At 51.0% G+C, this 13059-nt stretch overlaps 5 protein-coding genes across 5 annotated transcripts; 1 reads left to right on the forward strand and 4 right to left on the reverse strand.

Annotated features, from left to right (window-relative positions):
* Positions 1–141: 141 nt before the first annotated feature.
* cp8 (putative carboxypeptidase Y) lies at positions 142–1803 on the reverse strand (the record flags this gene model as incomplete). The annotated part of the gene is made up of 4 exons (XM_056940732.1): positions 142–219; positions 287–759; positions 819–1179; positions 1231–1803. 4 exons carry the CDS (start codon positions 1801–1803, stop codon positions 142–144), a joined length of 1485 nt encoding a protein of 494 aa, XP_056805012.1.
* Positions 1804–4568: 2765 nt separating this feature from the next.
* fbp1 (fructose 1,6-bisphosphate 1-phosphatase) lies at positions 4569–5621 on the forward strand (the record flags this gene model as incomplete). Its single annotated transcript, XM_056940733.1, has 1 exon — positions 4569–5621. The coding sequence occupies one exon, from the start codon at positions 4569–4571 to the stop codon at positions 5619–5621; it is 1053 nt and encodes a 350-aa protein (XP_056805013.1).
* A 596-nt stretch (positions 5622–6217) lies between these two features.
* Positions 6218–9124, reverse strand: N7459_001549 (H(+)-transporting V0 sector ATPase subunit a; the record flags this gene model as incomplete). Its single annotated transcript, XM_056940734.1, has 6 exons — positions 6218–6336; positions 6395–7178; positions 7246–8478; positions 8534–8769; positions 8836–8914; positions 8999–9124. 6 exons carry the CDS (start codon positions 9122–9124, stop codon positions 6218–6220), a joined length of 2577 nt encoding a protein of 858 aa, XP_056805014.1.
* A 429-nt stretch (positions 9125–9553) lies between these two features.
* N7459_001550 (uncharacterized protein) lies at positions 9554–9892 on the reverse strand (the record flags this gene model as incomplete). The annotated part of the gene is made up of 1 exon (XM_056940735.1): positions 9554–9892. One exon carries the CDS (start codon positions 9890–9892, stop codon positions 9554–9556), a length of 339 nt encoding a protein of 112 aa, XP_056805015.1.
* A 2375-nt stretch (positions 9893–12267) lies between these two features.
* N7459_001551 (GNAT family N-acetyltransferase) lies at positions 12268–13051 on the reverse strand (the record flags this gene model as incomplete). Its single annotated transcript, XM_056940736.1, has 2 exons — positions 12268–12769; positions 12870–13051. The coding sequence occupies 2 exons, from the start codon at positions 13049–13051 to the stop codon at positions 12268–12270; spliced, it is 684 nt and encodes a 227-aa protein (XP_056805016.1).
* Between the last annotated feature and the right edge of the window lie 8 nt (positions 13052–13059).

Genomic DNA, 13059 nt, shown 5'->3' on the forward strand with positions numbered 1-13059 from the left:
ATAAGACTGGTTTGAAATGACACTATGTTTATCCATGCCATGCATCACCCATTATAGATGACAATGAGGGAGATAGAAAATCGAGAGCTGCGCGTCTATAAGAGGGAGAGGAAGGATTTACCTGCCTTAGGCTTGCTGAATTCAGGTTGAGGGAAAAGATGCTCCCGTAATCCACCGAGTCATCAGATCCAGTGCTATATCAGGGCGATCTTGGGGCACCTTCCATTGTTAAAATAAGCCGATTAGCTTTCACTCATGCTATTCATCCAGTCATCAGATCACTTACCATATGGCCCGCCCCATCCACTGTCACAATTGCAAAGCGTGACTCAACGTCAGTACGATCATCCACGCGAACTCGAACTTCCTTCGCAGTTCCGACTGTTTCCCTCTTTCCTGTCGCCGCAACCACCGAGCTCCATGGTTTTAGGGACTTTGATGTAAATTCGGGTTGTCCTTTCCAGGAAAGCGAATTTGCCCAGCGGACATTGCCAGCCGTGTTGCAAGCGAGATCCAGGTTTCCTTGATAAACCAGGTAGTGAACCTGATTCTGGAGCAGGAAGGCGACTTGATCAGAGGTATGTGACAAGAATTCTGGCGTCTGTGTAAAGGCTTGGATGACATTCTCAGACACTATCTTGTATTCTTGGATTTGCTCAGGGGGTGAGAGGGCCTTCCAGACAGCTGGGGTATTCAGGTATTGCTCAACGCGAGCGGCTTGGAGATAGCAAACATCATCAATCAAGCAAGGCGCCGTTACTATTATCACAAATGGGGTCAGAATAGGGACTCTAATGTGGTTCGACAGGTTGACTTACTATCGAAGCGATTGCGACCGCCCGCGCCAGACTCATCGTCATACCATCCGACGATACCCTTGTAGCAGACAGAGTAGGCTGCATCGCACACGGCAACATCTGGGTTTCTGATGCATGTATCGGCAACAGACATACACCGGGGCATGTTTGCGGCCAAGATATCGCATCGAGTCTCGTTGAAAACGGGCTCCGCAACGCCGGGGTTGGTGGTGCAGAGTGTTTCCCAATGGCCAAAAATGACATCTCTCTGGGACATGCAGCCATTTCCCACGAGACATGACTGCAGGCGCACCTGGGGCTCATTCGGATGGAGCTTGTTCTGCCGCACAATCTCGGCTCCAAGGACCGGAATGTATTTACCCTTCGAAGGTTAGCAGTTGTGCATATACGGAGCAAAGGAGAAGACGCTTACCGCATATGATTCACCCGAAATGTGGACTGTGGTGTTTAGCTTGTGAGGAAAGACATCTGAGATGAAGAGCTGTAGGAACTTGTGCATGTCGATTGCCGCCTCGGGCGAGTTATGCGGCAACTCAGACCCTTCGTCGACGTAGGAGAAGCCGACATCGACAGGTTGATCGACGAATAGCAACGACGAATTTCGAGACCAGCCATAAGGATTATGGTATGTGCCATTGCCATGCTCGTTGACCAAACAAGGGCCAACCTCTTGGAACAGACCCATCATACTAGAGCCGCCGGGTCCACCGGTCATCCACAGGGTGAGTGGATCTGTGTCGGGGTCATTTTGGCTTTCGAAGTACCAGAAGAACAGATGCTTGTGTCCAACGTCAAGCCAGCCAGTGTATTGGGCCGAGCCAGCAGCACAGATTGCCTCGTCCTGTTGCCGAATGCGGATGGCGTAGTCAGGAGAGTGGCTGCTCTGGACCACGCGAAAGCCGTCGTCGGATCTCTGGGGTTGAAGCACTTGTTGAGTGGCGGCGTAGCTAAGGCCAAACAGCCCTGCGGTATGGAGGAACAGCATATGGACTGGAAGAGGCACAGCTGCAGATGGTCCAAGAGGAAAATTTTGAATTGACGTTAAAGAAGCTGCTACCTGACGACGAGGTTGCAATCACCTAACCGCTCTCAGCCTCGGGTTCCAGGCTAGGCAATTCTTAGTCTAACGGCCAAGAACGTCAAGTCACGCTAATATTTCACCATGCGCGCTATCAGATAGGAGCCTCGATCCAGGGATAGAGAAAGACCTTCTATTCCGTGAAGAGGTGAACCATCGGAACCGCGTCCATCGTATTCGTGTTCGGCTTCGTATCCGACATGTGGGCGATCACCCCAGGCTACCATAATTCTATATTCAATGTGAAGCCTCCGGGAGGAAGTACGAATACGCTGGATCAATTAGCAAGTTCGCGTTGGACTTAGTCCACATGGATACCCACCACCTGGAGTCTTCAGCAATCGCATGGTATACCCAATCTGCTCATTCGTGTTAAAACAGAACTGACCCTCATCGGTCAGCCCGAAAGAAATCCAATCTCACTCAAGGCAGACAGATTTTGGAGAGTCGCTATAGGGTATAGCCCGCCCAGGAGTTGGGTCTAAGTACTCTGTTGATTCCTGAGCCTCCATTCCGGCCTTCGCAAAGGTTTCGCGAATTTTCAAGTTCGATCCCTTCACTATGAGTACCGAAAGTGCGTCGCTCGACGAAGAGACCAATGGCGAGAGCAACGAGAGGTAAATGGACCACTTACTAACTTATAGACTCTCCAGAGACTAATTGAGACTTAGCAGATCTCTGAGGCCAGGTAGGCATCACAAAATTTATGCGATGTTTATATTGGCTCGGCCGCCCTCCAAGGCCAATAGAAAAATCAGGCCTCAGAGGCTACTCCAGATCCAACAAGTCACGCCCAGCAATCGAGTGACTGTGATGCAAATATGGAAGCCAGGGCTGCGAAAATCAAGCATCACTCGATGCTTCCCCCGATGGCCAAAGCTTCAAGCGAGGGATATTTACGGCACTCTCGAAGAGCCTTTCATTATCGAGGGCGAAAGCCTAGATGTGACTGAACATCATTTCGAAGGACATGTCATTTGCGCCATATACCACACTGTAACTGGTAGCTCTCCTGCTTCAGCGATATGCGTCGAAGATACGCGGTGTATCTGGCAGGGCGAAACCAGCCGATCGAACGAACAGATGCAGCTTCATTCGGTCAAAGCGCAGTCGGACGATGACAGCGATGCCTCGGGCCTATCCAACATGGTCATGCAATGGGAAAAGCGAGTGATGAGAGACGGCAGTGATGTCAGATCCCAGTCTCACAGGGCTGAGTCCTTTGATCTTTTTGTGATTGATCGGCTTGACAAACGGAAACGTCGAGTGGCGTCTATGGATCGCGACGTGATAGAGGTCAGGGTCCGCAAAGAGTCCACGTTGGAGCTCCTTCAGAAATTCATGGATTGTATATACCCAATATCGCAGTCATCGGGATCTGCTCCGGTATTGGAGAGGTGGCTTTTTACTCATGTACTGACATTGGGAGTATGGATGGCATCTCAGGAGGGATGGCTGCCTCAACTCAGAGAGTAGCTCAATCAAACTCCGAATCCCAGAAACATTGCATATCGAAGCCAGCAACCCCCGGTCTCTTGTCAAAAATCAGAATCTAAAAGCGGGTCAGCTTCTTCGGATGTTAACTCGAGATAAAATTACCCAACAATAATATCTATTTCAAACGCGCATTAAACTAAGTGAAAGAGCCCAAAGTGCCTATGCATATCGCTGTGGAACTCGCCTAGCGCGCAATGCAATGAGATCCAGATCCACAAAAACAAATAAGAAAAGATGATCGACGCGGTAGAAGCACGTTCGCCAAAAGAATTTGACAATCTCTGGGGAAGGGAAATTGTCTACTGGAGGGATTCGTGGAAGGTGTGCCGATAACCGTGGATGCAAGGAGCTTATCATGCCGCTTGTACAGCCTCGGGTGAGCGTTGCCCAGGAAATCCCGCAAGTCCGCGGTGAATCGTTTCTCGCCCGACATTGGCGGGCACTTTCTGCATCGCCGACGTGGCCGAGTCGTATTTGTTGAGAGCCGTTGGTGCTCATGCGAGTCTAGAAGTCTGGATTATTCACGAGGGAATCCACCATCATCAATAGTGTCGAGATAGATGTCGATAACTAACTCATCGTGAAACTAAGGATCGCGCAAAAATCCGATTCAAAACTCGACTGTCCACATGACTGAGTGGAGAGCGGATTGAGTGGAGGCATTTCTTTCTTCCGTTTTGCCCGAGTCGATCTAGACCGCCCGAAGTCCAGTTAACTCGAGAGTCAATCGAGGATCGAATTGACAATATAGTATAGATAGGTATATGTACATGCATGTAGGTCTTTATCTATCGAGGTATATCTACATATATATATATATCTATATACATATACATATACATATACATATATACTGGCCAGGACGGACGATCCCGGCCCACAAGGAGAAAACCGGAGCTCCAGGGTCACGCGGGGAAACGATGACGAAAACCGGGAGTGAAGTCACTGAAGTCACTCCCCGCGCCGACTTGCGTCAAAAGGTACTTAGGTCCGGTTTGCGCCCCTCCCTGACGTGGGCTTTTTTTCTTGTTCTTGCTGCACTTCGCGATAAATACCTAGCTCGCCTCGTTTTGGTTTCCCTTCTCAATTGCCCATTGCCCCTTCCCCCATCGCCAATTGCTCATTCCCTACCCGCTCACCTTCTCCCCGACCCTTCCCTCCCCACATCATCCAAGATGGCGTCTGCTCCTCCGGTCGGCCAAGAGAAAATCAACACCGACATCGTCACTCTTTCCCGCTTCTTTACCGAGGAACAGACCAAGTACCCCGAGGCCTCCGGAGACTTCACCCTCCTGTGCCACGCCCTCCAATTCTCCTTCAAGTCCATCGCCTACTACATCCGTCGCGCTTCCCTGATCAACCTGACCGGTCTGGCCGGCTCCTCCAACACAACCGGCGACGACCAGAAAAAACTCGACGTCATTGGCAATGACATCTTCATCTCCGCCATGCGCGGCTCCGGCAAGTGCCGCATTCTCGTGTCCGAGGAGGAGGAGGAAGTGATCAAGTTCGACGAGCACCCAAGCGCGCGATACGCCGTGGTGTGCGACCCGATTGACGGCTCGTCCAACCTCGACGCTGGTGTCTCGGTCGGTACCATCTTCGGTATCTTCCAGCTGCCCGATGAGGTGCTGGGCCCCAACAAGTCCGTCGGCCCCGAGCACCTGCTGCACCCGGGTACCAGCCTGGTCGCCTCCGGCTTCACCATGTACGGCGCCTCCGCCCAGCTGGTCATCACCATGCGCGGTGGCGGCGTCAACGGCTTCACCCTCGAGAACTCGCTGGGCGAGTTCATCCTCACCCACCCCAACATGCAGCTCCCCGCCAAGCGCTCCATCTACTCCGTCAACGAGGGTAACAGCATGTACTGGGACGAGTGGTGCAACCAGTACTTCCACTCCCTCAAGTTCCCCGGCGAGGGCCAGAAGCCCTACAGCGCCCGTTACATCGGCTCCATGGTCGCCGACGCCTACCGTACCCTCCTCTACGGCGGCATCTTCGCCTACCCGGCCGACTCCAAGAGCCCCAAGGGCAAGCTGCGGATTCTGTACGAGTGCGCGCCCATGGCTATGCTGTTCGAGAATGCCGGCGGTCTCGCCGTCAACTCGCGCATGGAGCGCCTGATGGAGGTCGTCCCCGAGCACATCCACGACAAGAGCGGTGTCTTCCTGGGCTCCAAGGATGAGGTCCAGAAGGTCATCGACATGTACAACAAGTACCACAAATAAGCGTCTTTTTGGGGGGTTCTCCCCATTGTGTTCTTGGCTTCCTCGACTCTTGGACATGACTTGATACCGCCTTGCCGGTCCTATGCCGCTCAGCCTCGTTTCTTCTGGTCATCCCCTTTATATACTACATGATTTTCTACTCCATCTTGCTCATCCTTGGAGTGCTGAGCTTGCGGGATACATCTAAGATTTCCACGATTGATGACATCTGTTGACCTCGTCGTAGTAACGGCGCCTTCATCATGTATTCATCTCTAGGTGCTATTACCTTGGCACCGAAGTGAAGTAATTACAAAATGCAATGAATAAAAAAAAATCATTAAAATGGCAGACCAAAACTATTGTAGAACCTGTCTTGTCCTATGTAAACCGGTTTCGTTGTTTCCACTTTTGCTTCGGGAGGGCCAGATCGCTAGCAATGACATCATCCTACCCAGGTACCAGTCTAATTGCGCGGTGGTATTTAGCTCAGAGTTATTTGGAAGATGTATATATTCTAGACCCGTACAATACATAGGACAAAAAGCCGGTGAATGAAAGGACAGAATCCCGCAGGGATGGCTTGAAAAAAAGAAATGCAGTCAATCAATTCAACTTCAATCGACCGGATCTTCCTCTAGAAGAGTCTTGAAGCTGAACGGCAAAAATGGGATACCTTCGCCCATGAAATGCTTGCTCATTGCCTCGACCCAGTGCAGACGAAGCGAATGCAACACTTTATCCACGTTAGCATGTCCCTCGTTCGGTGGGAAATATGACGGGAAGCGACTTACTAGCACTGGTGCCTTCCATGACGCACAGGATTGCAACGCTCAGACAGAAGAAGAGGTAGAAGGTCACGACAATCATGATGACTCGGGTAGTGGGATCCTCCTGCTCAAATGCACTGCCGATGGTCATGTTCCAGAGCACAATGGAAAGCTGTTGGTGAGCGAGAGATAGAGCCCAGAGACGAAGGTAAGAAGCCGTGTGAGAGATACAGTTTAGGCAGAATTCGATGGTGTGGATGACTTGGTGAATCATGACGTCGGAGAAGTCGAATTCCTCATGCTCTTCACTTTCATGAATGTCCTGGGCGATCATAGCGACGCCCTCACCATCACTGGCTAAGCTGTCTCGAGCACCACCAAACCCACCGTCCATGTCACCGTCATCCTCAAGCGCGCTGACTCGGGACTGCTCGCCCAGTCCCCGGTAGCCGAGCGCACGAGCGCGGTTGTGTTCGGAGCGAAGCCAGAATGGCTTAAGGAAGAGCATGATGGGCACTTGAACGACAGCAATGAGGAGCAGAAGAACTTGGACTTTACCCTGGTGGGGATAGAGTTGTTCCTGGATAGTACCAGGACTCAGAAACATGAAGATAAGCATGTTGAGCAAGCTTGGCGGGTTTTCACCGCGTGCCGGCCAATCGACGGACCACTTGTACAGCACAGTGATGACGAGATAACCAAAAATGGATTGGAAGAACAGCATACCGGGCACAAAGTTACCCAGGATGTCAACCTTTGACTTGAAGTGCCGCCCGTTAACGTATTGGAAGCAAAGAGCATAGGTCATCTGGGACGATTTGTCAGTATTACTTTGTACCGAAAGTCGCATCAAAAGATTCGGTTTCAGGACTTACATGAGCCCATCCAAGCAGGATGCTCATTTTCATCTTCATACTGTTCGAGAACAGCAGAGAGTTCTCTGCCTCATGCCAGTTCCAGTCCAGACCAATGGGGTAGCGGTAGCCATCCTTCAGTGAGGCCTCAACAGACTGGCCTGCCTTGATATCCTGGGGCCATTGCCATGAGCTCGGGAAGATGGTGAAAGATTTCGAGAAGATATCATTGTAGATGAAACCGGTGTACATAGAGAACAGACCCATCATCAACATGATGTATCGTCCATAGAATGCCATGTAGGAGATCTCATCAAGCTTGGTCCGCTGCAACTTCTTCTCCCAGAAGATCAACGCAGCAGCAGTCATGGTCATCAAAGCACCGTGGCCGAAATCACCGAACATGACAGCAAACAGGAAGGGGAAGGTGACGACCGTGTACAATCCAGGGTTCACCTCGTTATACTTCGAGATGCCGTAGGCATTGACAATGGTCTGGAAGGCTTCCGTAAATTTGTTGGTACGGACGTAGGTGGGCGGGGTCTTGTTGGTCCGAATCTGATTGACGATGGTGGGAACAGACAGGCCGGCACGGTCGTTAACATCCTGGAGAGTCGACTTGATGAGAGCGAGAGAGTTTGTCGGACACCATGCTTCCGCAATCAGCGTCTTCCGCGCCTGGTCATAAGAGAACTTGTTCAACGTATCGTAAACAGCCTTTTCCTTCTTGACAATGATCATCCAAGCTGCAAGAGACCGGGCAATCTGAGAGAGCTCCGCATCCAGTGTGTTCTTGGTGTTACGCAACACATTTCCCACATCGCCCAGTCGGGTGTTAACCTCGTGGATCTGATCGCGTCGGAGTTCACTGTTCTCATCGACTCCGTACAAGGCAGCGCCCAGCGACTCGGAGATCTTGCGGATCTTGGCAAGAATATTCTTTCCATGCGCAAAGATCACAAAAACGTTCTTGTGGATTTCTTCGTTGTTCGTGGGGTCGATGATGGGCTCCGGAATTTCCGATTGGTTCATGTAGAGGTTACCACGTAAGGTCCGCCAGAGGATACGTTCGAAGGCCCCGATTCGATCCCGGGGAATGACACCAGCAACGAAACCAATATTCATCTCGGAGAAGCTCTGCTGGCCTTGGGTATCACCGTTGGCGCCGCGGGGAGCATGCTGCTCTACGTCGCGAAGAAGAGGGGCTTCATCATTGTCGAAGGACTGGCGGATGTCTTCCGTATGGGTGTGAGCCTATTGACATATCAGCAACAGTCTATGTGTCTCACATCTGTGATTTGGCACAAACCCGATCGAAGAAACTACCAGTTTCTCTCAAAACCCACCGCCACTCGGAAAGTTCGACTTCACGTTTCTTCAGGGTTTCATAGCTATCGTTCAGAGAAGCGATACGCTGTTCGAGACTCTCACTGCGCTCGGCCAGCTCATCAATCTCCGAAGCCAGTGGAGCAGCCAGTGTATCGGAGAAGTCAGACGATGGCCGCATGGTAATGGCTGCCTTTTCCATTTGGGTATGGAAGTAGCCTATGACGCAGGAGACAAGAGATCAGCCATCTGCCATTCCGATCATGCTCTTCTAGTTTGACATACGAAGCTGCCTTTCAACATTGTCTAAGCGACGAATCTCCTTGGTGAAAGTCCGCTGGAAGGCGTTGGTATCCGGGTTGAGCTAGAGAGGCGACATGGCGAGTTAGCGGGTATCGCTACATGGCATAGCAAGGCACCCAGTGGCCAGCATCAATTCACCACTCACATCTCGGAACTGCACTTGGCCGATCTCACCCAAGGCACTCACAACCTCTCTTCCGATCTCGTTGGCAATGTAGAGCTGGGTCAGGCTCATGTCCGACGAGCGGAAGAAGGTGTCCTGCGGAGCCATGGTGGTCAGGAGGGGCTGTCTGGAGCCGTGCCTTTCCACCAAGGGGAATGCAGATAAAGAAGGGCTTCTAGCGAGGGAATCCGGGGGAGTAAAGAAGGACACAGACGATGGGGTGCCTCTCGGCGGGAGCTCCTGGCGCCGTCTGAGCTGGCTGCATGGCACGTGACACCACGTGATGCGATCCGCCATTCTTCAACGGTGGACAATACCCGACAACTTACACCCATGGGCAATAGCAGTCTGGTTTGTATTTTTGATAAATGCAGACTCAAAATCCAGGGAAATTTTCCACACCTATTCAACGAACGCAAATTGCTTTAATGCCAAATTGACCTAAATATGTCTCCCCGTATGCTTTCGAAAACACCTATTAGCCAAAGACCCCGTCGATCTTTGGCATTGCCTCATCCTTTTTTATTTCTTCACTAGCTAAACTCTATCTTCCCCTTTCATCGCATCGCTTTTCTTGTTGTCCCTTGCACCCGAGGTGTCATCATCCTTTGGGTCTTCGTCCTCTTCTTTTTTTATCTTTTTGACCTCGTCGGAGTCTTCGCTTTCAATGGTCATATCAATGACCTCGGGCTTTACTAGTGTCTTCTCGTCGTCGGCCATGGTCATAGCTGCCACAGCCCGTGTAGTTTCGAAGGTATTATCAATATGGCTAGCCAGAAACTGCACTGTAGCCCGAATGCTAGAAGTATTGGACTCGGATGGGATTCCTTGTCCGGCACCAAGCATGCCGTCAATAGAGCCCTGGAGCAACTGCATGGACGCCTGAGCGTCAGAGTGGTCTCATTCCATCATGGTAACTTTTTTGGCAACTGATGCTCCATATTTCCGGCAAAGAGTCCTCGTCTGGTCATAAGAATTTCTGGTGTCTTCAATTTCCAGCTCATCTTCTGTAGCCCTGGATCGTTTATTGGTTTCCGCTAACTTGCGTCCGCCGATGCGGTCGTCTTTTACTTCACAGATTTTGAGGTTGTTTCAGCTCACAGTTCAACATTTGGTGCTGCTTTCATGGTGGGATTCTAGGGAACTCTCAAAAGTAACAACATTTACGTTATCCTGTCCAATGACAATTAGCACATTTTTCCCGAAAGAAGCCTCCCGTGACTACACAAGTCATGAATGGACCAAGCCCTGCTTTACAGGGTGCACAAGGCCTGTGAGCAGTCCTTCCAACCACTTGAACCAGTATCACTTTGTATGTGGACCGCCGTTGCAGTATTGACTGGTTCAACATATTTGCGCTTATCGATCGAGTGGCTGGCTCGCGTACAGGCTTCGCTTGCAGGAGGATTCCTATGTCTATACATCTCCTTCGCCTAGGGTAGAGGTCTGTCATGATCCATCGGGCCCAGTCGCGGGGCTCTATCTTGCCCTCAACCCCAATTGGTAAGTGCTTTGGACACGCGATTGCTGGAACTAATTCCTTGTGGGCTTGGTCTCCTTTCTTTGGTGAATTCTCTTCGCCCTGAGGTACGTCCAACTGAGGGGTGAGACCAGCGCGTAGTTCAATCATACCGGTTAGTCCCTGTGCGGGCTGTGCTGATATGTTTAATGACATCTTGGTGCCTGTTGTCCAATGAACTGGAAGTCAGATGATGATGTTATGAAATAGAAAGTCACAGGTAAAGTAAGGATGGTGAGTAAAGGCAGAAGATGTATGCTCTGTGGTTTTATACTCACCTATGGAAACTAATTGGGTTAGATTGCTTTGTTGAAAGGTAATTTGAATACGACAAATTCTGATGTGCCGCCATATTTGTTTCTGGTGGGTAGGTAAATGCTTGCCTGTTTAGATTTCTCTATAGGAGATATTCATTCCATGTTGGCAGTACATTACTATATGTTGGGAGCTTCTCAATCTAGCCTTGACTTAGTTTATTGTAGCTTTATGACATCTCTCAAAGACAATGGTGGTATAGACATAGATCTTAGCTGCTAATGGTCAATAACTATCTACCTACAGAAGCGCGATTAATTTACGCAGAAAGGTATATGCATAAAGAAAGTCATGGACAATTTCAAAAAAATGATCCACCTCGTAGAATTCGCATACTCTGCGGTAGTTTCAGCGTACTAGCTTCCATGATGTCTAGCGGCTCTCAGGCGGGAAAAGCCATTAGAGAGGATATTAGGGCACAGCGGCTGGAGCCCTGCGGGCGCCCCTCATCCCACCCCGCTCCCTTTTCCACAGCGACCTCCTTCACTTCCATATTATCCAGGCTGGCATATATCGATGCAAAACTTGTGCATTTCTCTGTGTCCTATACCTGCATTCAGGATTTCCCACGTTCCCTTCCTATCGTTCCTATCCGTACGATCATTTCTGTTTTCAACCCTTTCGCGGTGGTATTGCACGATCGGCAACGGGTTACTTTAGTGGTAAGAAGGCTACCAGGGAGTATACCCACCCATAGAATATTTTCAAGGTCGTGATCTTTTGTCATAGTATGACTGGTCAAGCTGAAAATCTACAGAGAAGATCAGCGTGGCAGCTGTGGAGAGACAACCTCCTGATGGAGCCATGGTGGGAGAGGGATGTCAGTGAGCAGACACTCTAAGGTCTCGCCTTTCAGAGACAGAGTGGGTCTCTCTTCTACGGTCGCTGTCCATATGTTGGCAGCAAGCGGCGAGTTTTCCTTGCCTTCAGATATGTCGAATCTGGTGTGCTGTATGCCTCGGGCATCAAGCACCACTACTGCGCATGCAAGTCACATGGCCGCCCTTCCAGGCGGTAATTTTCTGCCACGGAGCATAGGGTATCAACCACTTTCGGGCTTCACTTACCGTCCTTCGGGACATTTGGTCAAATGAAAATATACAGAGAAGATTAGCATGGCCCCTGCACTAAGGATGACACGCTCAATCAAAGAGAAGCTACCAGTTTTTTTTTCCTTCCTGAAGCTTTGTTGAGGTAGGAGCGCCCTGATCGTATAATTCTCGTATTTTGCTGGCCCGGGTTCGAATCCCGGCAGCCTCCTTCCAGCTGTCTTTTTCCTGCGTAGACCATCGTGCATGCTCCGGCCTATAAAGTCTACTGTGATGGATAGACAATCGATGCAGTAACTGACTGTTTACAACAGCGTCCACCCACCATCTAAAGCTCTATATTCTAGGCCAAACAGGCACCATCTAATCTAATTCTGCGGTTTCTCCAACTCGAACAACGCCACCTCATCCCCCTCCATCGGGAACTCCTTGTAGATCTTAAACCCGTTATTCAGAAGCACCTTGAAGCTCCCAACATTCGCCCTGTTGCACCCGGCAAATAGCTTCTCAGATGGCTCCGGGTCCTTCCGCGGGAGCTTCCACCATGCATCCACCAGCGCGGCCACGGCCTCACTCGCGTATCCTTTCCCCCAGGTGTCGGGGTGAGTCCCGTACCCGATGGACGGGGACGGGGAGAGAGCATTGACACCCAGTGCGCCGATGACTTTCTGACTTGGATCGTCGGCGAGGATGATGGCAAAGGAGAACTGCCGACCGACGGCACCGGATGCGTCGGGCGTCTTGAAGATCTTGGCAGTGATGGAGTCTCGCGTTTCTTGGATGTCCTTATGGGGGATTTTGGGCCAGCTGGAGGGGAAGAGGGCACCGGTCCCCGCCGTCAGGCGGGGATGGGTGTGGCAAGTCAGCAAGCTGTTACCATGGGTGAAATACGTGAAGTGAATCCAGATCATGGGAGGGACCAAGTCCCATCCATGGACAGACTCCACTAGTTCGAGGGCGGGAGTCTTACAGCCAGTCGGCGACATCTTGTCGGCTTCGGTGCTCGAAGATATCCTCGGCATCTGTCAGTGCCAGCGGCCGGAGGATGAGACGCTTCGTGCGGATGGTGTCTGCGGTGGCGGGCACGATCACTCTGTTGGTCTGCTCGGGAAACAGTGTTCCCTTGGTGGGTGGTTCTTTTGCGGTCGCCATGGCTGCGG

The sequence above is a fragment of the Penicillium hispanicum genome, assembly GCF_028827665.1.
Source record: "Penicillium hispanicum strain IBT 35686 chromosome Unknown utg000001l_segment0_segment0, whole genome shotgun sequence".
NCBI lineage: Eukaryota > Fungi > Ascomycota > Eurotiomycetes > Eurotiales > Aspergillaceae > Penicillium > Penicillium hispanicum.